General features: G+C 46.5%; 1 protein-coding gene across 1 annotated transcript in view; it reads left to right on the top strand.

Moving 5' to 3' along the window:
• Positions 1-26846, top strand: part of NGEF (neuronal guanine nucleotide exchange factor) — a 979475-nt gene that overhangs the window by 120582 nt on the left and 832047 nt on the right. The window contains exon 3 of the mRNA XM_085634692.1: positions 19455-19578. Coding sequence (XP_085490818.1) covers positions 19455-19578 — 124 coding nt within the window. The remainder of the gene's footprint in view (positions 1-19454; positions 19579-26846) is intronic.

Consider the following 26846-nt stretch of genomic DNA (forward strand, 5'->3'; position numbering starts at 1 on the left):
CAAGCAGATCACTGTGGTCCAGATTGTCAAATGGGGTGAAATGATTCATGCCCCTTAAGGATGTGCATTGGGCTCTGATAGGTGGACACCCCTAGGAAGGTGTATGCCATACGCAGTTTCATGATGATGCCCTTCCGGTTTGTGTTATTTACTGTGATTGAGTTAATGTTGCGAGCACATTCCTATGTCTGCCAGTGCTTGAAAAGGATAAAACGCGTCTCATATGTGCCACACCCATTACCAGGATAATGCCATCTTCAGATGGTGACACTGTGGTGGAAGAGGGATTGTGTCTCTGAGCGGGTGTCAGTCACCTGCTGACATAAAATGAAGCCCATTTTAGGACTGTGGCATATGCAGAGAAGTGATTAATTCCTCGTTTATCAGTGTGCATTGTGCTGTGTCACACAATAGTACCCCTCCCCCGAGGGAAGGTCTATTGTGTCCGTAGGGGAGCATCTTGCCCCACTCGTGTGTACCAAAAAAATGATAACATAATGTCCCTGTTTGGTGTGCCATATGCTGTGGTTTTACAGTGCCACACTGCTTGTGTACCATATGTAATCCTTATGTCTGTGTTGTGACATAGCTGTGAGAAGATGATGCCCTCTTCTTTGCAACCCGCTTTGATAAAATGAAGACCATATCAGATGGGTATCTTTTGTTTTAAGAGGCTTTATATAGTCAGTACTTACTGACACATCAGAGTGCTATTGAGATTTCAAGACCGGAACTTTTTGCGAATACTTCTATCGTGTTTCATTGACCTTGTAGCAATGCTTTAGAGATCCCAGGATTGGTGGGTTTTAGGTCAAGCCTACCAGACAGCGCAAGCCATAGAGAAACCAGAGAACGCATTTTACCAGGCAATGGTGCGATGTGGGCCCTGGCTGGTGGAAAGTTTTCCATAGTTTGGGGATGCAGACTTTGTACTTGAGGTTCTTAAGTAACAAAATACTTTTTTTGTGTAAGCTTAAAATTCATTACAATGAAACAAGTAAGAGATAAAACAGATCTAAAAATGAACTATCCTGAGCCATCAAAGCAACCTAAGAAAAAATTGGAGATCACAAACGGCATGAGTAAAATTGCTTATAATAATAAACTATTTGAAAAGTCTGGTTTGATGCTGCGGTAGCCTTCTAGCTGGGGTTACTTCTGGTTTTTAGTCTGTGGTGCGTAGTGTCCTGATATTCCATCAGTTTTCCAATTGGACCATTGGATTGTAGCATAAAGCATGCCCTGGTTGCTTCGCTTTTTGTTCTTAGGGAGGTCTCTCTAAAAGCTGGTAGTAAATACTTCCTTCGAATATCACCCAGACCAGGGCAGGATCATGGGATGTGATCGAAGGTCTCATCATAGTTTTGGGACAACCTACAGGAAGGGCCAGGATGGCAGACATTGACGTTCTTGGAGGCACTGTATAGTGGTGCCGGTGTAAGCAAAGTCTAGTGACCTCTTTGTCTTCCATATGTATTTCAATCAGTGCTCGCCATCTTGATTGCTATAACAATATTGGCCGTAAACTTTGGAACGTGTGAGCAAGGGGGATGGGAAAACTTATGATAACATACAGTGTAGCAGCCAACAGAGATTGTTAGATTATCATGAAGAGCTATATAAAAGCTCATGCTGAGATAGAGGATGGCTGCTGCCAAGAAAGGATCAGCCCATCCTGCACCTTGACCTCCAAAGTGTCTCTTTGTCCCAGAAGGAAATGTTCAGAGCTTTCACCAGAGCAGTCCCCTGAGGGAGTGTCTCCAGCTTGTGCCACCTTCACCCCAGATCGTATTGCATCCTGATGCTCCCAGCAGCCCATTTGAGGAAGCATAACCGCGACTTGATTGGTGGGATTTTAAGACTCTAACATTGCAGCTGAAGAGATTGGCTTGGAGCTGATGTCCAGTTGCCAGGTACTGTGAATATTCGCATAGACATGCGTCCTACAGCAGTCCGTCCTGAATGTGGGGCTGTGGACTGCCCATTTTGTCAGTAGTCATGTTAAGGTCGGCCGACCTGCCAATGTTGCAAGGGGTTTAGAGAATTCTAACCGGAGTGCCTGGAAGCATACACTACCCACCACCAGTAACCACAGCATATTGCATAAGACGCTGCCATACAATTTTATGTGAGCTGAGTGGTGACTCTTTCTGCGAGCTTACTCGTCCTGTACCATCACCTACTCTTTTCCAAGTTTGTACGACCCCCCCCCCCCCTTCTCTCTTCCTTGCATTTTCCCGGTACATATTAGCACCCATCTGGCAGAGCATTGAGCAAGGTTCCACCACCCTTAGCTGGCTGTGTGCTAGAAAAAAATGGGAAAATTGTCTCCAAGCTACATTGAGGGCATTGCTGTGCAAAGGTCCAGTAGCCTGTGGCAAGCAGTTTTCCAAACGAGTCAGAGCACTGCCTTACCCCATCTTTGCAAGATCGGTTCCTCGTGGAGTAGCAACGTAAATCTGGGATCACGTGTCCTTGCAGTCTTTAATTATTCAGCTGTTGACTTATTTCACAATAGCTCCCAAAACCCCATCTGAACAACATTCTAGGATGCTTAATGTTGGTGATTGGTAGTTATGGGGAACTGGGCAGAGAACTGTGTTTTTTCTCTGCATTGGATCCCCCTTAGAGGTACTGTGGTGAGAGTAACCATAGCACTGGGTGGTGACAAAGGAGGTTCACAGCTAATGGGCAAAAGAATGCAACAATTCTGCAATCTCTGAAATGAATAAATGTGTTGTGGAAGTTGCCCTCTGGTTGGCTTTATTATAATGTGTTCTTGGTCGTAATTGTACTTGTGACTGCCATAAGCCAGTGATCGCCAACAGTACAGCGGAAGTCATATGCTTTAAGTATTGTGCTGTACTGTATTTACTCTCAGCCTTCAGATCCCAAACCCCAAGCTAGGCCTTGAGTGCTGGAACAAGGAGGCTTGGAGGCCCATCTTTACATCGCACATGACCTCTCAACCTGACGAGCAGGGAAACATGGAGTCTCCCATTTGATGGAGCTGGGTGGTTCTGCAACTTCAATGGTATGGGAAAGGGGCTGGCCACAGACTTGCAGGGTTTGGTTCGCTGTTCTTGTGATTCATACAATATTTTCCTTTGCTTTGATAATAGCGCTACTGTAAGGACAGGTCTTACCTGGCTAATATTTTGTTTTTTGTCAGATATTCTCTTCAGGGTGCTGAACTTACGAGCAACTATTTCTTGGCAGCTTTTGTTGGAGTTTTCTGGTTCTTTAATTGCAGCGTTGCAATCGGGTGCATTGTACATGGAATATTTTCATTGAGGCAATTCAAAAATCTGGTCTGGAGTACCACATCTTTTGAGGTCAAATTCAACCATTTGAAACTTGAGACCAATTGATCTTAGTCCCTGGGGGGTGTTTGGGTGGCCTGACTTTATTACTTGGGATTTAGGACTTTTTAGGTCTAGGCATCTGGGCACAAGATGAATGAATTCTATGAACAGGACACCGGTATGACTTCCATGTTGAAGGTTGGGTTCCATGCTCTAGATTGTCAAACATGCCTAGCCTTATGCATGGCGACCTCTACCAGTTGGGTACAGGTATGAGTTGGGTAGGTACAGCAGGCTCCATGTTTCCCACTTTTCACATCTTTTCTCCCTCTTTGCCACCCAAAGGTTCAGTTGTGATCGGATCATGCACCTCTCAGGTGTGCCCACGCGCTGAGATAGGGAAGGGGCTCTCTCACTTGTATGTCCATGTGCATGGATAACTTAGGGACTCTCTCTGGTGTGCGGCTCATGTTTCGGTCAGTTGAGCTTTCTCTTCTGGACAGTTTTCTTTCTAAAGTGCATAGCACAGTGTTGCCAAATCTGCTTCTTTAGTGTGGAATGCAGCACACCCTGGGTAAACAAATCGACATCCGGAGGCATTATTATTATGTTACAGAACTGGGCAGAAATCCTGCAGGTATGAGGCTCCCAACAGATATGATAGTAGGCTGTAGTCTCCACTGGTGTCCTTTTGATTTCTACTCATGGCTTTCAGTGGCATGGGTTCTTTCTGTCATGGATGTTGGGGCCCAAGATCTCGCTCCGTGATGAAGTTGTGTAAAGCACCTGCTGAGGTGTAGAGCCTGCTGCTGTCCAGGCCTCTGGCGTCCCGCTCCACCCACTTGTGACATATTGTGGGTGCAGCACAGTGCGTAAAAGCATAAGTAGCAGGGCCAGCGCTAAGCATGAGCAGTGTGGGCAGCAGCCCAAGGTCCCGTGCCTGTTGACATACAAGCAGTGCCTTTTGAAAAACTCTTGATGGTGGTGCAGTGCTCTGAGGCCCAGGGGAGGGGGCCCGCCTCCAGGGCCGAACTGACCGTAGAGGTCTCCGGGCTGGAAGGATGGGGGCTGGTTTTCGAGCGGTAGGCGGCAATTTTGTTACAGGGGGGCAGTTTTGTAGCGATGCCTCGATTTCAGCCCCCCAGTAACAAAAGCAGCAGAGCTGGGGCCAGTTTTGTTAAGCAGCAGTGCTTCAGGCTTTCACTCCCCCCCCTCACCCCCGGGGTGGGAGCCAGTCCGACAAAATTGCCAGGGCTGCTTTGGGTTCCCAGTCCGGACTTTCCCCCTCTCCTGGGCCGAACAGGCTTCAGTAATCTAATTGCTGCATCTGCATGAGAACAGTGATTAGATGGGTACTTGACGGAACCTTAGGTGTGAAGAAAGCCCTCCCTGAATGGAAAACAGGGTATTTTGCAGGGCTCACACTAAAAGACAGAATCATGTCACATCACGATGAATTTTGTTCACCTTATAGGGTTGCCACATTACCAAGAGAAAAATTACCTGCCATTTATTGATTTTTAGGTCTCACCTATGCAGCGCGCATGCGCTGCTTAGGAAAAAGACCTTTAGCCATCGATTCAGTTTGTGTCCCAAAAACATGCACACGTTGCATTGCTTTCAATGGCAACGCATGCACGTTTGGCGATTCCCTTGCGGGAGCGAGCTTTAAAACCTTTTGTTTGTAATTAACTCGCTCGCTCCCGCAAGGGAGACAGGCCCAGGCTCCCTCCTCTATCCCCACCGCCCTGCTGCTTTTTACTTTCAGAGCGAGGCTCGCGCTGATGTTTTTTTGAAGTACCTCTCTCCTCTGTTCATGTTTACTTCTGTGTATTGGTCATTTTAGTTCCTTACACTTCTCTGTGTCAACCAAACTTTTAGTGTACAGCGCTGCGTCAACCTTCAGGGATTTAACAGCGCTGATGCAAAAACTGAAATAAAGTAAACACAAAGGGGGCAAAGCAGCTAAAGGGAAGGTGACGTGCTGTTGGATGTTGACTTATAAACAGAACAGCAAAAACACGAAAGAAAAGCTAAAAATCAATAAAATACAAGTCAGCACTGTCTACACTGAAATAAATGTCAGTTCGCAGTTTTTGTGTCACTCCAAATCCTCCAGTGATGCAAGACGTGGCTCACTTCCCTTCTAAATAATTAACGCCTCGTGTTTACATGAGGCCGCTGGGAGCACAGATGGTGCGAGGGAGGAGAGCGGCAAACGTGCCTGCGGAAGGCGGAAATGGAAGGGCAGGAGCTGGGACTCACCTGCCGCCTGCGCTCCCCAGGGTGGCTTGTTCAATCTGCAAACTAACAGGCTGCAACCCGCCTCCGCCGACGAGCCTGCCCTTCACTGGGGGTGTCCCTTCAATCACAGCGCTGCGCCACAGAGAGTCCGTCAATACTGGACCCGCAGCGCCCAGGCGCCTCATCCCAGGCCTTGGAAGTCGAACAGGCGAGAACGGAAAACTACCGGTCCTCGACGCGCAAGCCTGCGAGATCTGGTGGCACGAGAAAGGCACACCAGAGCTGCTGGGGTTTGGACCACAGACCGCAAGATGGCTGGTACATGGATGTGATGAGGGAAACCTGTGGTTTGCCACACCGGGACACTTCCTAAGATATCATGGGGGGTAAGGCAGGCCACTGGCGCAGGGGGCGCAATGCTTCAGGGGCCCCTAAAACCCTTCAAAGAGGCCATATTCTACCTAAGGACAAGGAATATCTATCTGTGACACATGGGAGAACCAGGTGCCTCGCTTCACATTCTGTAGGGGGGGCAGACATCCTTTTAAGATACACTACTGTATGTGGGTGGATAAAGGTCAAATTCGAACAAGCAACCACATCTGCACTGTCTAGAAACCATGCAAGCAATTGCTATACGTAGGAGCACGTGACACATTAGCTACAATTTTCTATGACATAATATTAGGAGTGAAGTCTTGTGCGTGGCACTGAGTGATGCTGTTGTGGCGCTGAGTGATGCTGTTGTGGCACTGAGTGATGCTGTTGTGGAGCTGAGTGATGCTGTTGTGGCGCTGATGTGGCGCTGAATGATGCTGTGGTGGCGCTGAGTGATGTTGTTGTGGCACTGAGTGATGCTGTGGTGACCCTGAGTGATGCTGTGGTGGCGCTGAGTGATGCTGTGGTGGCGCTGAGTGATGCTGTGGTAGCGCTGAGTGATGCTGTGGTGGCGCTGAGTGATGCTGTGGTGGCGCTGAGTGATGCTGTGGTAGCGCTGAGTGATGCTGTGGTGGTGCTGAGTGATGCTGTGGTGGTGCTGAGTGAAGCTGTGGTGGCGCTGAGTGAAGCTGTGGTGGCGCTGAGTGATGCTGTGGTGGTGCTGAGTGATGCTGTAGTGGCGCTGAGTGATGCTGTGGTGGCGCTGAGTGATGCTGTAGTGGCGCTGAGTGATGCTGTGGTGGTGCTGAGTGATGCTGTTGTGGTGCTGAGTGATGCTGTGGTGACCCTGAGTGATGCTGTGGTGACCCTGAGTGATGCTGTGGTGGTGCTGAGTGATGCTGTGGTGGTGTTGAGTGATGCTGTGGTGGTGCTGAGTGATGCTGTGGTGGCGCTGAGTGATGCTGTGGTGGCGCTGAGTGATGCTGTAGTGGCGCTGAGTGATGCTGTTGTGGTGCTGAGTGATGCTGTGGTGGTGTTGAGTGATGCTGTTGTGGCGTTGAGTGATGCTGTGGTGGTGCTGAGTGATGCTGTGGTGGTGCTGAGTGATGCTGTGGTGGCGCTGAGTGATGCTGGGGTGGCGCTGAGTGATGCTGTGGTGGTGCTGAGTGATGCTGTGATGGCGCTGAGGGATGCTGTGGTGGCGCTGAGTGATGCTGTGCTGGCGCTGAGTGATGCTGTAGTGGCGCTGAGTGATGCTGTGGTGGCGCTGAGTGATGCTGTAGTTACGCTGAGTGATGCTGTGGTGGTGCTGAGTGATGCTGTGGTGGTGCTGAGTGATGCTGAGTGATGCTGTGGTGACCCTGAGTGATGCTGTGGTGACCCTGAGTGATGCTGTGGTGGTGCTGACTGATGCTGTGGTGGTGTTGAGTGATGCTATGGTGGTGCTGAGTGATGCTGTGGTGGCGCTGAGTGATGCTGTGGTGGCGCTGAGTGATGCTGAGTGATGCTGTAGTGGCGCTGAGTGATGCTGTTGTGGTGCTGAGTGATGCTGTGGTGGTGTTGAGTGATGCTGTGGTGGTGCTGAGTGATGCTGTGGTGGTGCTGAGTGATGCTGTGGTGGTGCTGAGTGATGCTGTGGTGGTGCTGAGTGATGCTGTGGTGGTGCTGAGTGATGCTGTGGTGGCGCTGAGTGATGCTGTGGTGGCGCTGAGTGTATGCTGTGGTGGCGCTGAGTGATGCTGTAGTGGCGCTGAGTGATGCTGTGGTGACGCTGAGTGATGCTGTGGTGGCGCTGAGTGATGCTGTAGTGGCGCTGAGTGATGCTGTAGTGGTGCTGAGTGATGCTGTTGTGGTGCTGAGTGATGCTGTGGTGGTGCTGAGTGATGCTGTGGTGGCGCTGAGTGATGCTGTGGTGGCGCTTGGAATAGGCAGAAACAAATTGCAAGAACAAAAGAAAACTGAGGAAATTTTTGTATTGTAAATACTTTTTTTAATATGGTCGTTCAGTTGTACATAATGCCTTCTTGGTCATATATAAGGTAACAAAAATGCTTCTGACACTTTTTCATTATAACTTTTCAGCATGCTGCACAGCAGCCACACTTCTCCACAGCACAGCTTGAAGACATTGGCAAAGTCAATAGCTCTGGCTAAACACTTATAAGGCCCCAAAGGCGAGACCTATTGGCTATGCCAGGGCTTGTTTTAATAGTCTGCAAAGGCCTGAACATTATACTAAATAAGACTTTAAAGTAAATTGTATGTATTCATTTGTAACAAGACGTTTCTACTTCTGTTTACTTTAACTTTAGTCAGGGATTGTTAGCACACCTCTGGAACACATTTAAAAGTAATTTCTAAGTATACCTATTGCTTGAAGTATGTACCGGTAAGGGTTACAAATACCGTTTTCTGGAGATTTTGCTTCTTTTTTCTTCTGACCCTGGACATGGACATATCAGTGGTGCCACCAGCCAGATGGCAATCCTACTCACCCAGGATGAAGGACAAGGGTAAATGAAGCACAGAGAATAGAAGTGCAGTGAATATAAAGGGGGTAAGATAAAGGAAAGAAGTAAGATAAGAGGTGGGAGAGATGTGACAGAGGAAAAGTAAAGCAGAGAGGTGACTGATGAGTGTAATGGGGACAGAATAGCAACAAAGAGCCAGAGGCTTGAAGAAACTGACAGGGGAAGAGGAGCAGTGTATGTGATGGGCAGAATCAGTGAGAGAAGGGAAGAGTCTCGGGGTACAGTTACTAACATTTTTCAATGAGTTTGCATCACAGAAGTGACACAGGTTGGTGCAACATGTTTATTTGAAATGTACTTTGCGTTGGAAAGTCACCTGAAAGTAATGCAAAGAAGCACCTATTGCTGCTTTGCATTACTTGGGGTCAAAATTGTGTTCCAAGGGTGGTACATGGGCTTTCTGTTGCAACCACCCGTGGTTATTTATTCAAAATTCTATCTAGTAGACAGTTTTGCATAAAAAATATTGTCTTTTTGACGTTTGGCATTATCGAGGAGAAATGTTTTTATTTCTTCAAGCTTGTCTGGCTTTGTATTTGTGCTGGACAATAGGGCACACATGCAATGCAGGAGAAGTATGAACTTAGTCTAAGCATAGAATTTTGTAATAGAAAGTTATCTTTCCAGCACAAAACCTATGCTAGACTTGACGCAGACACTTGCACTATGGGTAGGGTGACCAGACCTCCCGGATTTCCCCAGATAGTTCTGGTTTTCAGAGGACTGTCCCGGAGACCCGACACTCTTCTTAATTTTAAATACATGTCCTGGTTTTTGGGACAAAAGTCAAGCCCTTGTGCAAAGCAGGATTGAAACCTAAGTTATCGTTTCCACAGGTGCCTCTAAAGTGTAAAATAATTTAAGTATTTTAACTGTTTCTTTCAGGCACTGCAGGAGATCGGCTCCCAGCAGATGGCATATACATATATGGCATATACACATACATACAAAAACCAAGACAGGCCATACAGAAGTAAGACTAAAGTCTTAAGTCCTACTTTTATGTCTGGTCTGTCCCGTTTTTTTCTTCTCAAAATCTGGACATCCTGAACTAAGGTGCAAAGGTGTGTGCATGGCGCTTGCAACCTAATTGTGTGCCAGCACTGGCGAGTGAGCAGGATAGCACCATACCTCTGATATGCCACAGTCCCGTTCGCTCCCTCTCAAGCAAAGCAGCACAGCATTTGTGGTTGCTTCTTTACATTGCGGGACACATTAGTAAATATACTCCCTCCGAGAGAAATGAATAAAAGATGTACCATGTAGAGGTGGGCAAGCCAACAAATTAACAGGGAGAGCCAAGCCAGAACCTAGCCAAGTCAAAGGGCCCTTGCCCAAGCAAAGCCCTGAAAATATTGGTCCTGTAAATCACACACCGAACATCATTTTAGAATATGATATGGTTTCATCAAAATTCAAAAAAGTCTATTTGTTAAACATACAGAAGGGTTTCACCTTTGTACATCAGATGATATCACTGCCTTGAGATATATTTATTAAATGTAGTAGTTTTTAAACATGAACTGAGAAATATTCCTTCCCCCGCCCTTCTTGTGTACCCTGTATATGTGCTAGAGTCTTAGAACTATAGTATATTACCTCAAACACAGTCGGTGTCTGTTCAGCGCACCTCCTGAATGCGTATTTGAAATTACGCTGGTTTGTGATAAACAGAATGAAGGCTCAGTGAAATAAAGTATTTGCCTACAATAAAACAGTGTGGTCAAGCAGGGAAGCCTTTAAACAAGTTCAGCTCTTTGCATCTGTTAAAAATTGAGTTTGAGAGGAATTGCTGTTTGTAGGCACTCAGTGTGCACATGTGGGACAGCCTCTGAGGCTTCTGCCTGCCAATGTATTGGCCATCCTACCTGTGAATGAGGTTGCACCCTCTCCTCTAACCTTCTGCAAGCTATGCTCTCTGCTGCTTGCTGCAGTGCGTGCAGGTCACTAACCTGATCTAACATGGATGCCTTTGTGTTGAATCCACCATGCTTGGTGAGAACTGAATGCCCTATCCTCCACTTCACTTGTGTAAAGGGGGAGCTGGGGTGTCACTTCCACTGCTGCTGTGTAGATCTGGGACCATCCCTTGTAGAGCTTTAATCATGCACTTATCTGGAAACAATTAGTGAACATCGGAGTAATCATATCGGTTTTGGGGAACCCTAAGCCTAGCTTTTTAACCGAATTTGATTAATGTAATGTATATCCAAATTAATACAGACGTAAATATATATACTTATTTTATTTGGGTTATTATGTATATTTTAGCGATAACCTTACTAGGTAAACTGCTTCAAGAATGCCAGAAAATAAATAGTTAATCTCACTGCCTGTAATGTTACATTTAAAAGAGACCTCGCATGTTCCTATTGTGCCCGGGGCCCCACTAATCCCAGAACCGGCCCCAATAGGTAGCATACCTTCCTGCTCTAACCCAAACCTATTGTTTCATGAAAGCTGCCCCTATCGAGGTAGGATGTTAGTAAACAAACAACCTGAGGTATGCTGCACACAAGTCCTTTGTTCTACAATGCAAAATGCAAAATGACAACCCGACAAACGTTTCACATCCGCAGTGTGCTTGAGCAACTTATCTTTATTGACTCTGAATGACCCTGGGCTCCAGAGAGCCGGAAGTCAACTCCCATAATTATCAGCACGGTTTGGATTCGAACTCTTGCAACGGGGCGCGTGCGTTTTATTGATTGCTGTCACGTGATAAGCGTGCTCGAGGGATCCCTGCTTTGGTGACATCCCCTGGAGTTCCACCTGTATTGTATCGTATGTTCAAAGCTAATATATTATTTCGCCGAAAATGGAAGCCAATTTGCACCTTTATGCATTATTGTATTCTAATATTTGCAGAGCACTTCATACCACCAACGATGCCCCAAAGCACTTTCTGGTGGTCGAGTCAGTGGTCTCAGTTTGTTGATTGGTAGAGTGTGGGATAACTGTGTAGTAAGTTGAGTGTAATATGTTGGGCGTTGTGTACAATGCTGGCAGGCCTCCCACCGCTGACATGTAGCAGCGAAGATGCATGGCTTTTATACTGGAATTGAGCGTCATAAAACATGTGTGAGGGCGCACACGTATCATTATTACTCGTAAGCTGTACCAAACGATCCTTTGAGGCAGAACCAGTTTTAATGATCATTTTTGAGTCTGCTGTAGTGTTCCAAAGCTTTGTTGTCTGCTATCTGGCTGTGGCATTCTTGATTCATTGTCGTTTGGGGAAAAGGCCCACACGCCAAGGGCATTTGCATAGTGAAGGTACAAGGGCACTAGTGCATTCGTTGCCTGCACTCTTTTATTGGAAAACCCAAGGTGAGTGGAGATGTGGCATATTGTACGGCGAACGACCTTTACAACGCGGTCGTTACACCGCAATACATTTACATCGCAGTCATTACAATGCAAGTATTTACAACGACTTGCACTGGATGGCGCTATACACTAAGGAATAGCATGATTTACTATTCCAACACCTTCCCTACTGTTACGTACGCTCGAGTTGGATTAGTAAATCATACTATTCCTAAGTCCAGCGCCCTCTAGCGCAAGTTGTTGTAACGACTTGCATTGTAATAACTGCGATGTAACGTACCGCGATGTAAATCATCGCGTGGTAACGTCACATATTCATATTGTACACCTGGAGCAGAAGGCTCGATTGGTCTGCTAACCTGTGTTTGGAGGGAGAGGTTGGAGTCCGTCATCACTTCCCCCTGAAGTTGTTTGTCGGTCGAGGCCGTTGTTGGAGGTCTGATATTCTGTAGGCTGTGCCATAGTAGGGTCTTCATTAACCCAGGATCCGCAGGTCAGAACATTTTGGTTTAGAGGAGTTGAGCTTCAGATGGCTCAGCACCATTCAGTGTTCGACTGTGTGGAGGCGTTTGCAGAGGGCACAGATAAATTAAATGGTTTTATCCAGATATCGAATGATCTGCATATCATTTGGGCAAACGTAGCGGTTCACGCCGAATGGGCTGATGAGCTCTGAGAGGACTGAGGTACGTGCTGAAGAATAGGGGAGGTGATGGACAAGACTTGGGAGTTGCCTTCGCTAGGGTCAAAATGTGCTGAACAGCATAGGGGAAGAACCGACCACTTGGGTTCCGTTACTAAGAGATGATTCAATCTACTCGCATTGTATATTTATATAGCACCAAAATCCTGAGGGCACCAGGACATTGAGCGAATCATGTAGTACCAGGGAACTACTGAAAAAGATATGCCTTTAATGCTCTTCTGAGCATGTAAACGTCTTGCATTTGTGTGAGGCTGTCAAGGTTTCATAAGGAAGACGCACTGTACGAAAATTACTCTCCTCCCACTCTCTTCCAGACGCTCTTCAATGGAATCAGAAGCTGCCTCACAGTTGATCTGAGAGCTCCCTAATGACAATAGAGAGTGAATCATTGTTGTAGGTAAGCTAGTGGACTGCCATTAAATATTTACAAGTCCAATTGACCATTTTGAACCTAACCTTAGAAGCTACTGACAGCCAATGAAAGGCTCGGGTGAGCCTCAGAGATTTGTGAGGTGTTGGAAAGATCTGCTACGGCTCTCACGGCAGAGTTTTGCAAAATCCGCAGATTTTAATATTTTATTTTGGAGTATGAGCTAGGAGAGCAATACCATAATAAATTTTACAGCAGATAATCGGTCTTGCAGTAGTTGCACTGGTCTCCTGCAAAAGCTGGTGTTTGGTTTTCTGCATGAGTTTAACCAGGTAATTTGAAGAGCAAATTATGTGGTTAATTTGACCCTTCATTGTCATCTGGTCAACGAAATATACTCCTAGGTTGTTTACTTTGGCCTTTATTTCTACATCAAAGGTACTGATGTGAATGAAGTGGAGAAAAGCAGATTCCCTGTATGTGACTGTCAAGGCCTCGGTCGGGCAGTCATTTACTGTCTAGTGGGACAAAAAGGAGTCTGCATGGACCCTTTTTTCCAAAGTCACTTGGTCTCTGAAGAAATACTTGGTTTGAAGAGGTACTTTGTTTGAAAGGCTGAAGAATGAAAGACTGTTGCAACTCCATTAGAATCAGCAGCAGCATCTTGCAGATATCAATCAATGCAGATTCAGAGCCTCTGTGAGGTTAGGATCTTGTTTGTTGTATTTGTATTTATTTAATTTTGAACGTACAAACATATTCTGTAATAATTGAGCTTCCTGGCTTCATTAGAGAGAGAGGTCTTTGCTACTAACAAGGCCCAGATCTGGGCAACTTCTACTTTTCAATAAGCTTTCCCAAGAACAGTCCATTGGATGTTTTGGAGTGGTTTGCTGAATCTCTTAGGTCGAGGCCTTGTTCATTTAGGCTATGTAAAGAAATGCCTCTTTTTGTGTGGTCTCTCCCCACTTTTTCGACTGATGCTGTTGTTTTTTTGACTCTGAGAGTGCACTGAGGTCTGCTAATCAAACCTCAGTGCCAGTGCCCTGACCCGAACATGTATGTCAAATTGGCTGTACCCAACTGGAAATGACTAGCTTACCTGTAAGTCCCTAATAAATGGTATTATGGTACCCAGGACATGTACGTTAGAGGGGTACCCTAGGGCTTGCAGCACTGATTGTTCCACCCTGGAGGTCCCCCAGGTAAAACAAGTCCCTCCAGTCCACCATTGCAGACCGGTTGAGCAGTTGTGCACTGCTATCCCAACTTTGCCATTGAAAGCAATGGCAAAGTCACCACTTCCCCTGGATATGTGTGTAAGTCCCCCCTCTGGCAGGCCTACTGATCCCTAAAGGAAGGGTGCTATATATGACACCTGTAGGGCATGCACCTTTGCATGTCCTGACAGTAAAACAAGCAAAACTGCCATTCTTACTGTGGAAAGACTTGGTCGCCCAATTGGTGAGTATAGGGCTACACGCTGACCCCTCTGCTGTGCTAAATCCTGAACGGTTCGACCAAAGTAGCCATTCCAATGTATCAAGCAACTTGTTACATTAAGCCCAACTTGTCTCTCAGGTCGAAATCAATGCAGCTTGTTGCAGTGCGCAGCTTTAGCAAAGCTGCCACTTTAATTGCCTTTAAAACTCCTGCGCCTTCTCGGGCACACTTGAAGCCTGCTCCATGAGACCGCTTTCTGTCCTCCTGGAGAGACCTGCCAAAGACTCTCCGCAAGGAAAACAATGAGGATCGCAGGCCAGGGAGATGTCATCTCCCTCCTGAATGAAGCCACTTGGGTGTTAGCCCCAAAAGGTAGGCTTTACAGCTGAAGCCGCCTTTGAAGGGCAGATGAGTAACATGCGTGGGCTGCCCAATGTTGAGGTAGACAGGGTGACAAGGGACTCAGAGGGGAAACCGGTGACAAACCATCCTGGGATAGTTTGATGCCATACTTCAAAGGACGTGGTCACTAGGTGGGAGGGGACCTGGTAGTCCATTGGTTCCCAGTTGCATCCTTCCCTGAGGGCACTTTTCAAGCATAAAGAGGGCTCCCCTGACTCCCAAACCTCAGATCTCGACTGACTTGGAAGAGGGACTGCCCTGCTGCACCAAGGACCAGAAAAGAGGACGCACTGTCGAAGACTGAGCCTGGTGGCTAGCGAAGGGAGGGACTTTGCCTACTGTGTCCTGCTCAAGTAGAAGTTGTCTCCATAGCTCAGTCAAGCCAAGAGAACTCGAAGGGCCAGCTGACTAGCATCTAGTTTGCAGCACAGGGACACAACAGCCGAAGAAGTCTGCTGGAGCAAGTTGGAGCCCAACGTCTTCAAGCCGCTGCCACTATTGATGTGCAGTACTGAGGCGCAAGACCCGATGCAGAGAGTTGCCCCTGAGTTTGCTGAGTCCAGGAGTGCTGTCTGAGAGTTGCTGGGACCCTCAGAAGGGAACTTATCAACCAAGGAAGGTTTGCAATGTGAACACAACTACATGTGACTGGACTCAGACCTGACCAGAGAGGACTTCGTGGGACGTTGACCCTGCAACCATGACCCCCCTATAATCTTTGTGGACTGAGAAAGCCCTGTAGGAAGCCCCCTGTCAACTGTGTCATATCCACAGCATCCTTGCATCATCTTCAGCATCCTTCATTCCTTGCATCAGGCCCACTACATAGGAACAGTTAGTGCCTGGAAATGCTGAAGGACTGCTTCCTACGTGAAGGTAACTTTTCTCGAGGACCCTGCTGGTCCCCCTGACTAGTTTTTTGCCAGATTTGGTCACCCCAAGTACTTCTAACCAATCGCATTGACACTTAAGTACGTTTTCTTTTTTTTAAAAGGTTGTGTCTAATTCATTTACTTTGCCAAGGCTTGTTCAAGGTTGACTGATATTGCATTGATTTATTATTCTTGTAAAATCTATAGCTCCGGAACCTTTCAGTGGATCTTTTTCATTCTAGTGTCTAAAATCTTATAAAAATAGTCTGTTTTTATAAATTGGTGTTGAAGTTCTTGAGTGTCGTGTCGATTTCTTCTTCAATTGTTTTGGTGCTGTTTATACTTTACAATTTGTTCCTCTGTATACGCCTTACTACTCAATGCCACAGCCGCCCAGGGTTGAGCTGAGGGTTTTACAGATGAAACTTACTGGACCTAAAGGGTGTGGTGAGTCTATTACATGTTGAGGTTGCACAACCACACCATATAATACACCCCATTTCCTCACATTGATGGATAGCGGTGGGCAGTGCTTAATTTGAGCTGGTGGTTTCTGGTGCTCGGCACCAGCACTTAATACTTAGCACCAGTGCTTGTGACAGTCTGCCACATGGTACCACTGTCTGCCAAATTTGTGTATGAGCAAAACAACAGCTGTTTATTAATTTAATATACATTAACAATCACTAATACGTTCCACCCAAACCATTCCTATACCTTTGGGGGCCTTAAATAGTATGAATTGTCACACTTGCAGGAGTGTGATGGTTAGTAGATGTGTTGGTACTGTCATTAGCAGTATTGGCAGGGGCAATGGATGGTGGAAGCTGCTGTGTCCTCCTGACGAGGGCCCTGGCACTCATTGTTTTGCAAATTAACCACTGGCGGTGGGATCCAGAACTGGTGTTTAGCAGTACCATACAGTTGTTGAAGATAAGACCTCTGCGAATCTGCATAGGTAGGCACCTGGAAAATAAGACTTTGCTCCCAAAAAGTGCTTTCTATGAACACTGTTGAACTCCAGAGTACTGTGTCGAAAGAGTTCCAAAAACCTTTCCAAGGTTTGGAGGAGTGTTTGAAAACGTTTGGCAAAGTTTCCTATCAGTTCAAATAGAGAAGAAAAAGGTTTCCACACGTTTTTGAACAAAGCCAGGAGCCACTTTTTTGACAAATGAGAGATGGAGCTCGATTTGACAAAGCTGTTCTCATACAAGAGGTATGGTATAAGGATATTTTGTCCAGAAAGGAAAATCACTATGGGAACTAAGGCCAAGAAACCTGCTTTGATCAAGGCTCTGGGATCCTGGGAGGAGGCTCACTGGGTAGCACCATACCAGAGGAAGGAATTAACCCAATGTAGTGAGGGTGAAGAGCTGGAGGACAATCACAGCTTGTTGAGTGGAACCAGTGGGACAGGCAGAAACCTACCTCCCCTTGGAGGGCCCAGGAGGGTTCCCAGGCCCACAGTTTGGCTGGTTCTGAACGAAAAGCCAGAGATCCATACAGGAGAGCATGGCAGTCCTGGACTTAGAGGAGAGGCCCATAGCTCTGGCTGAGAGAAGGTTGACATTAGAGGAAAAGATGGCCAGACTGGGCTTGGAGCCCAGAGAAGAGGGTGTCAGCAGATTTGGAGGTGCTGATAGGGTGCCTCAGGTGTAAGGTACACCAAAAAGTGTTGTCCCTAGCTATGTTCTAGGGTATGGCATTGTCAAGTAGCTGGCCACATATGAGAGAGCTCTCAAGAGGAGGAAGGTTGGGACACAACACTCGGGAACCCTGCTATGGGAGATAGTACCAGGGTTTGGTAGAGATAGGCTACCCACATTGGAGTCAGAGGTAGCTGAATCTTACAACCACATGAAGGCAGCCCGTGTTGAGCATTTTGGGTTAACTCCTGAAAGGTATAGGCTGAAGCTAAGATGCCTGAAGGAAGGTAATGCTATAACATGGGTAGACTTTGTTGACACCTGAGTTGAGGCACTCAATGGGTGGATTAAAGGCAACAAAGAGGATATATTCGAAGGGCTTTACAATGTGTTGGTTAAGGAGCCCATTTTAACAAATTGTTGTTCAGAGAAGTTGCCCCAGCATTTGTTAGACACTAAGCTGTTAGTCCCAGGGAACGTGGCAAGATAGCTGATGAGTGGGTAAGAACTAGGGTCCCTAAAATGACCCTCAGTGGTGACCAGAAGAAATGTGGTTAGGCCCCCTCTCAGCGTAAACAGTGGGGAAGGATAAAAAGAAAAGTATCCCGGGTGTTTTTGTAGAGCTTGCACTTTATCGAATTAGGTTGACCGGTGAGTTTTTGATAGGTACGCATTTTATACTGTTTGGGTGGGCACGTTGTATTCTGTTGTCGCGGAGGGTCATGTTGTGGTTTTTATACTTTTATCACACTTTGTTTTAACTCTGCAGTTTTAGAGTTTACTGACGATTTGTAAAGATGAACTTGTGTATATTGCTTTTATGGTCCTTGTGACCGAAATAAAGTGTTTTGACTGAGATAGCTCAGTATGCTAAGGGGATGCTCCAGAAATCTGTTGCAGAGAAGTGTACGCCTTTAAGATCACGGGTTCTAATGCTGTTGGCATAGCTTGGGGTATTGCAGTACTGCTGCAGAGATGTCCGGGTGTGGTGTACAATCTGCAGGTCACAGGTTGAGTCTCAATGAAAAAAATACAAGAGTTAGTGCATTTGCTGTCAGGATCTTAGTTTAAACCAGCGGTTAATTCGTAAAAAAAATAAGTTCCAAGGCTTTCGCTAGGAGGCAGCTTCGACCAGCCCATTTCTCCTGTTAGCTCTGCCTAACACCGAGCCAACAAACCCAACAAGTGGAGAGAGGATGTGGAGTAATAGCCAGAACTGCCGACTGTGGACCTGGGCGTTGGCTCAACATCCTGTGATTCTGGGCAAATCAATTAGTCTCCCTGTGCCCATCAAAAATGAATGTGCCCTTAACTGCTGCTCAAGGGCCTGTGTTGATGATTAAGTGCCGGTGCTGAGCACCGGAAACCACCGGCTCAAATTAAGCACTGGTTTAAACTGCAGCTCAGAAGCTCCAATTCAGTGAAGTGGTTCGTGTTCCTGCTTCACATAGCTGTGTGTTAGATTCCAACTCCAAAACTGCCTTACCTTTCCAACAAAAAAAGAACACGCCAGTATCCAAATTGAAAAGATTAACTTTTGTGGTAGAAGATGGAGTGGAGAGGTTTCAACATACGGCTGGAAGATGCAACTGGGAGAAATGTAATTTAAAAGAGACAACGAAGTAAAAGAAATACAAATTGACCTAGTACAGGTTAATACTGAGGAATTCGTTTACAAATATTCGCTGGAGGACGGAGCGGGGAGCGGGGGGGGGGACGTGCTTTTGTTGCTACCTGTGTAAACTTAAAAGGCAAGAAAAGTTACAGCTAATGGCAGTTTCGTTTTTGTGAGGGTGTGTTTGTTGAGAACACTACTGTCTCCTTTTAAAAGGAAACAATAATTTTACATTTTTCATTTACAAGGATTTCTAATCAGCTGCTCTTTTGTGTAAAATCACCAAGGAGTTAAAAGATAGCAGTTAAGGCAAAGGTCACAATGCGTGGCTGATGTTTGGTGGATCAGGGCCAAAAGGAATTCTTGAAAGTTCTTTCTGTCATTACCTTATTACTTTCGCTTTAAGTGCGGCAGTTCCGCTGTCTAGGCGCTTCCGAGGTGCCGAGAGGCTCGGGGACTCGCGCCGCCTCGCTCCAGTCTCTTTAGCCTGCCCTCTCGTGGGCTGGGTGCTGCCTCTGCTCTCTGACACGCCCGTGTGTGCAGCCTGTGAATGAATGAGTGACTGAGAGAAGGAATATGACCTCTGACTCCGGGGTTCTCTCTGCCTTGCAGGTGCTTTCGAGAAAGGAGGCTGCAGAGGAGGGGGGTCTTTGAATATTGCACCCCACAGGACGCCCCCGGGCCTGACGCCCCCTGGAACGCCTTCAAAAAAGACTCCATCGAAAACAGTGGACAGGTAAGGAGTGCGAGCAGCGCCTCGGCCCAGTGTACTTTCAAGTGGGGTCCCTAGAAGTGAATTATAGCGGGTCGGGACGGGGGGGTACACACTGAGCGAAAGGCAACTGGGAGTTTACCCACCTACAAAGAACAACCGTAAAGGGTGTGTGTATGTATATATGTGTGTTTATGTATATATGTGTGTGTGTATGTATATATGTGTATGTATGTATATGTGTGTGTATCTATATATGTGTGTTTGTATGTATATATGTGTGTGTATGTATATATGTGTGTATGTATGTATATGTGTGTGTATCTATATATACGTGTGTATGTATGTGTTTGTGTGTGTGTGTATGTATATATGTGTGTATGTATATGTGTGTGTATGTATATGTGTGTATGTATGTGTGGGTGTGTATGTATATATGTATGTTTGTGTATGTACATGTGTGTGTGTATGTGTGTATATATGTATGTATATATATATAGGTTAATGTGTAGATATATATGTGTGTGTATATATGATCAAAGCTACCTGGTGAGGCCGAAACGCGTCATGGACAGCACTTGAATTATTTAATAAATGAAAATTGCAATGCATCATTTTGGAGTCTGTGCCCACTTCTGTTTAGGAGTTTGGGCATATTACGGTATCTTTTGTTGAGATATATATATATATATATATTTACATCCGACTTTGTATGGGTGTGTGCATATTCATCCAGATCTATATATAGTTCTAGGTATAAACACGCATATATGAAAAGTCCGACTTAAACATTTTATGCAATCGCAAAGGCTCTTGTATTTGCTTAAACACTGGAAGATAGTTGGACACATTTGTGTGGTAATCTGCAGTTTTTTTTGTTTTTGTGTGTCTGTTGCCTCCTTGAACTGCTGTGGTTCTGGGGTCTGTTGAAATTTGAGCGTATGCGGGCGTGGCAATTTGAGCTGCGGCACGGGCTTCCTCCAGCGACACCAGTGCTACTTTTACCATTGTTTTTGGTGGGGGGAGGGAGTGGGGGAGGGGGGGAGGGTCACTTGGCTTATGCTGACAAGGATCTGGTCTCCTAGCTGCCTAGGGACCTTCATTAACACCTTCCCCCAGGGCTTTAAGTGGGATGAAAAAACTGGGGGGTCTCTCAAAGGAGCGTTACCGATGTCATTAAGGGCGTGCCTTAAAAACACGTAAATTAAAAATCTGTGCTCAGGGTGTTGTGCTGCCCCACCGGTATTTTGCTGTTTCTGGCATTGCATCCAGATATGTAATACACCAAATAACATTACACCTACAACAAGCCAGGACTTTTGACTTTGTCAATGCTTGTTAATTGAATAAGTTAAGTACGCAACAACTATGGCTTCGTTGTATAGAATATTGAAAATGCTTCAGTTCTGAAATGATAAGACTGTGAAAGAACTATAGCGACTCTTTGAAGTTACATCGAGGCAGTGAAGGAGGTACTGCTGCAGATTAAAGATTTTTTTTCACCCAGAAGGTGAGGGCAAAAATGGAGAGCCCGATAGGGGCCCGTCTCAGCACCAGCTTTTTAGGTCTCGCCTGAGCCAGCGCTTTAGCGCTGCTCTGGCGAGAGCTATAGAGAATGGCGATTTGGAAGTGCAAACGAGTGCTTTTCAGGCCCCCAACTACAGTGCATGTGCGCCAGGCGCTCGCACCATTTGGCAGCCTGCGTGTACATTTCGCGGGCGCTTTGATGTTCTCAGTGAGCCGTGCGGCCACTGCGAACATCAAAGCGCCCGCGAAATGATTACTTTCACTTTACCATCTAATTATTCTTTGAGCCACACCTAACCAACACTTTCATCCTTACAATCTAACGTTCGCACCTACTTGGTTTATCTTGATACAGTAGTAGTAGCAATATGGTGTAGATTTAAAATTCATTACAATTATAAAAATCGCTTAAAATTAACATATACAACTTTCATTATACAATCACAAAAAATATATAAGCAAAAGCACATAAAACGCTAAAATGTAACCATAAGCCTTGCCCTAAGGCCTGATGGACACCATTTTATAAACAGTGGTGACCTAATTGGTCGAGACTACGATTTCTTGCGTGCGACCGTCCGCAGTTTGAAGTCAATATCGGTTACCCAGGAACTTTGTTAAATTCCGAATGACGCTGTTGGTTTGCAGGTTAAATATGTATCTTATTTTATTGTAGGAAGGTTCTTAAAATCGGCCGCAAATATTTACTGTGCACATCACACAAACCAAGACAAGGCACAAAACATTGTTTAGGTATTGAACCTTACTGCGATCTACAGGATGTTTGAAAAGGTGCGATATGCATGTAGCCCTCAAACAGTCTCAGTGGAATATATAAGGTACACGTAGTTTTATAAATGCTCGCTTTGTTGCAGCAGCCGAAGTTGTCTGGGCGGAGAGTAGGACTCACACCATGCAACTAAAAGTCAGAATCAACCATTTAAATACCTAAGCAAATCGCCAAATACGTGATTCGCTTAGCCTACAGCCCACCCTCCTGGTGGGAGCAGGAAGGCGCACAGTTGGGATGCCCCCTAAACAGATGAACGCTCTTGTTTTTAAAATGTAATCGCTTTATTTCGCGTGACTCCCCTCGCCTACCCCCTTCTCCCACTCGTCAGTTTCATTTTCCCCTTCTTCCTGCCCCCCTTTATTCATGATCGCGATCAGTTTCACTTCACTTTTGCTTGTTTTTTAAATGTAATCTCTTTATTTTTAACCATAGGCAAACTAGTGCATTTTCGTCTGAGCCAATTCAATACTGCTCATTTTATTGACCTCAGCAGTCGCTTAAAAATTGCACCCGCAGTGCGGGGGGAGGGGCAATCTCCATGGGGCCCCCTCTGGCACAGTTCACGGGCGGCGGGACTCTGGGCTCAGAACTCCTGACTATGTCAGGAGCGTGGGGCCCCCTTATACTTTGCAGTCGCCCCCCCCCCTCTATTTCGTTACGCCACTGCACCCCAGATGGATGAGATGTTGTGTGATCCTGATGGTACGGGAGCCTGTGACTTGTAAGGAAGACACTGACCTCGGCAGCAGGCACTTTAGCACACTGAGCCTTCCTGTGCCCATGCATCAGTTTTCTGCAAGAAAATCAAACAATGTTCTAACTCTAGCTTCAAATCGTATCTTATGTTATCAATTCTCACGGCGTCAGCTGAAGAGCCTTATAAACGTGTTGTGCATCTGAGGCGGTTTCTGAATTTAAAAGTTTGTTCCTTAGACTAAAGTATAAGGATATTTATGTGCTTCTCTAAAACCGCACCACGTACATTGTACACCTAAACGATTTCTGTATCTGACACTAAGATCTTTATGAGCGGGCTTTGTATGGTGGTATTAAGAATGCATAACTTGGCAAATCCAAATTGCGGACTTTTAATTGAAATGTTCGTTATTTTGTCTTTCTCTTTTTGTTTTCTTATTCATAAAACTAGTAGAGCAGAAAAGATCCATAAATGTTCATTTTCACAGGAAGCTGTGATCTGAATGTGTGAGTGTTTATTGTAGAAGTTTCACATGTAAACTTATATGCTCCAACTCGGAGGTGGAATGTGTAGTGAATCAGAGAAATGTGATAAGAGCATAGGTGGCTCTCAGACGTTTATACAGATGCACTCTCAAGGTACCTAACACACCACAGGCTGAATCTGTCCCGCGGAGCGTAGTGCTCATGGAGGCCTGTACCTTGGCGAAAGAGTACAGAAGCACTTTAGCCGGTTACCATTCTAGACTCATTAGCTCTTCCTCTGAACGCCTCTCAGCACGAACACTAAGCTGAGAGTAGCAGCTACTGTCCAGGCGATATACTAGTGACCCTAATTGGGCATACATTCGGGTTAAAACAAGCAATGGCAAAGTCAATCGGTCTGACATTGGCAAGCTTGTATTTTTACAACCGTGCAGTGAGCATTACATTTGTGAAGGTAATAACAAGTAAAATTGGCACTAGGCAAAGGTGGCATGCGTTTGCTTGCAACAAAATACCCATAGTAAAAAATAAATAATTAAAACATGGAATGAAAACAGAAATGAAAGTAGAGATTGGCCTAACAGCCCTGGCCCTGAAGCTGGTTTCTTTTTAGGCAGATGTGTACACGTGCATTAACAAAATGCTTTCACTCACAGTAAAGCAGTGGCATAACAAAACAAGCATTGGCATAGCCAATAGGTCTCGCTTTTGGGACTTTATAAGTATTTAGTTATGCAGCACAATATCCTTGGTGCAACAACATCAAGTGTTGCATGGCTAAACACTTATAAGGTGCCAAAGGCGAGACCTATTGGCTATGCCAATGCTTGATATAACTGTCGGTGCAGAGCAACGGCAGGACCAGGCCAACTTAAAGCCCTGCCCTCCCCGAAAGAAGAAGCTAAGGTGCTTTATACAAGCTGGGAACTTGGTGTCTCTCACTACATAATGGAGTCATCCGGTAACTCTCACGCGGGACGCGCGTTCACACACAGCTCAGCAGCACACGGGTCGTCATTCCAGTAGCTCCATTTGAATTCTGCATTCCTTGGTTCATCCGAGCGGTCAGACTGGTTCCCCTCCACCCTAAGGAAATGGCGCCATTCTGTAAATCCGGAAATGCTGGTTTCCGTGACAGGAGCCGGAGCTCACCAAGTCTGCTCTGGCCGTGGCCTACGAGAGGTATGCCTGGCATGTGGGTGACTACCTCAAATTCCTCTGGCCTTTGATAGACAAGTTTTGCTTCTGACTGACATTGTCCCAGCCTTACCTTTTAAAAAAAAATTCTCAGAGTTTTATATAGCGCAAACTCGACCCGAAGATAGGTCATGTAAAGAGCGCTTTACATGAGCACCAGTTTCGTTACAGGTGGACACATTCATTTTTGTTAGGCACAGGGAGATTAAGCAGGGTTGGATTGGGATCAAAAATCGGCCCGGGCACACCAAAAAAAAGTGGCCCACATTTGCATATTGCCTTTCCACAAAACACTGCTTCAGCGAAGTTTTATTAAAAGAAAAGGGTAGGAGGGTTGTTTTATTAACTTCGCTTAGATAAAAAAAAATAATGCACAGATTAGTTTACACTGCTGAGCCACATATGAATGCAAGTAAAACCACTTCTGCTCAGGCCCCCTGCCCCCGCTCAACCAGCATACAGTAATGGACTGGTCCAGCGAGAGAAATGGAGTGACACCTCCGCCCATCTGCCCCTAGAAAGGCCACTCAGGCACCCACTGGGCCACTGGAGGCATCCAAACAGCAGAGATAGCCCCCTGCTTCCCAGAAAAGCAGCCCACAGCTAGAACTCGGCTACCGGCCCTTCATCCATTTCCCGAGTGCCTGCGTTACTAATCCAACCCTGAGATTAAGTGATTTGCCCATAATTACAGGACGGTGAGCTTCTTGCCAAGACTCGAACCGGTTCCCCAGTTTAGAGGCCGACCGCTCTAGCCGTAAAGCCACATTGTGCAATAAATCCACTCCACGCTGTATGCTTAGCGTAAAAAGCCATTTATTAGGACAAGGTTGTCAACACAATCTTTAACAGAACATCATTAATTTATAGCAATCCCCAACCTCAAACCTTTCATCCACCAATGATTCCCGCACTCCTGTTACTCTCTCCCGTTTCACTCTGCGACCCCCTCCCTCATTCCATTCACTTCCTCACTTATCCTTCAACCTCCTCTCCAGCATCTCCAGCCGTCCCACTCTTGCATCCCGCACCCCCATCATGCACCTGTAACCCCCTCCCCGGAGGGGTGAGTATGCCCGTCATTGACTCCCCACCCCTCCAAAGTACTGCTAACACCTCCTAGAAACCTGTCCTAAACTGGCACGCTGTAGCCGGGATGAAAACCCCGGTCCACAACTCCTGAAACTTGCAGGGTGGGTGGGTGGTCCAAAATTCTCCAGACCCTTCCCCAATGGCGCTGGGTGCAGGAAGAGTACGAAACCTTCTCCCCTGCACCTTATAATCCCTCGCCCTAAACCGCACCCCTAGCCCAACCCCTTGACCCCACCCCACCTTGTCCTTCCTGTAATGCTCGAACACCCTGGGGGAAGACTGGTCTGTCCACCCTACTTCCCCCGGGGGTCAGCATCGCGCAATAAATCCACTCCACGCTGTATGCTTAGCGTTAAAGGTCATTTATTAGGACAAGGTTGTCAACACAATCTTTAACAAAACATCATTAACTTTTAACAATCCCCATCCTCAAACCTTTCATCCACCAACCATTCCCACACTCCTGTTACTCTCTCCCGTTTCACTCTGCGACCCCCTCCCTCATTCAATTCACTTCCTCACTTATCTTTCAACCTCCTCTCCAGCATCTCCAGCCGTCCCACTCTTGCATCTCGCACCCCCATCATGCACCTGTATCCCCCTTCCCGAAGGGGTGAGTATGCCCGTCATTGACTCCCCACCCCTCCAAAGTACTGCCAACCAGGGAACCCCTGTAGGGCGGTTACCTGCCTCACCTGCTCTCTGTGCACCTTTCGCCCTTCAGGCCCTTTGACACCAAATGAATTTGTTCCACAACTTACTAATGACATCCCTCATCTCCATCATGTAATAAGCTTTGCCCATCTGTGAAAGGTGCACCCCATCATTGCGAAACAGCAAAGACTCTTCCAGCCGCAAACCCACAGGCGCTATCACTTTGATACCCTTATTGCCACAGAAAACTCTCATGGCCCTGTTTAATTTCCTTCGAGCTTTCTCAACAGCGGCCGGCTTCAGAGCCTCCCTCCAGAGTCTACGAGGCACAAATTTAGTCCAAACAATGCAGGTGCCTGAAAGATTGCTCCTCATGACTTCCAAGTCTCGTTGCTTCAAATGTAAGAGAGACACACCAGATTGTCTGATTAAGTCATTCTCTCCCAGGTGCAGGACCACCATATCCGGACAGCCACGCTGAGAGATCTTTTTCGTCAGCCAGGGCAGCAATGCTCCCCAGCGCATCCCACTTTTCCCCCACCAATGCACCTTGTGATGGCTGCTTCTCAGGCCCAGGTTAAAACCGTAGACCTGCCTGTCTTATACTTTGCTGCCCAGTGCACAAACGAATGTCCAACGATCCAGGTAACCGTCTTGGCTCCCGGGCCCCCCACACAGCCTACGAGAAGGAAACAGGTGTTAGTACAAGAAAAAGCGCGGCATCTATACCTTCGTGTCCCCAAAACCTCTCTCCCCCACAACCGCCTACCCCCCCACTCATTTGCGCACGTAGTGTTCGCAGCACCTGGACCCCCATCGCCCGATCTGCCTTATCCTGTCCCAAGTC

Source organism: Triturus cristatus, chromosome 11, assembly GCF_964204655.1.
Source record: "Triturus cristatus chromosome 11, aTriCri1.1, whole genome shotgun sequence".
NCBI lineage: Eukaryota > Metazoa > Chordata > Amphibia > Caudata > Salamandridae > Triturus > Triturus cristatus.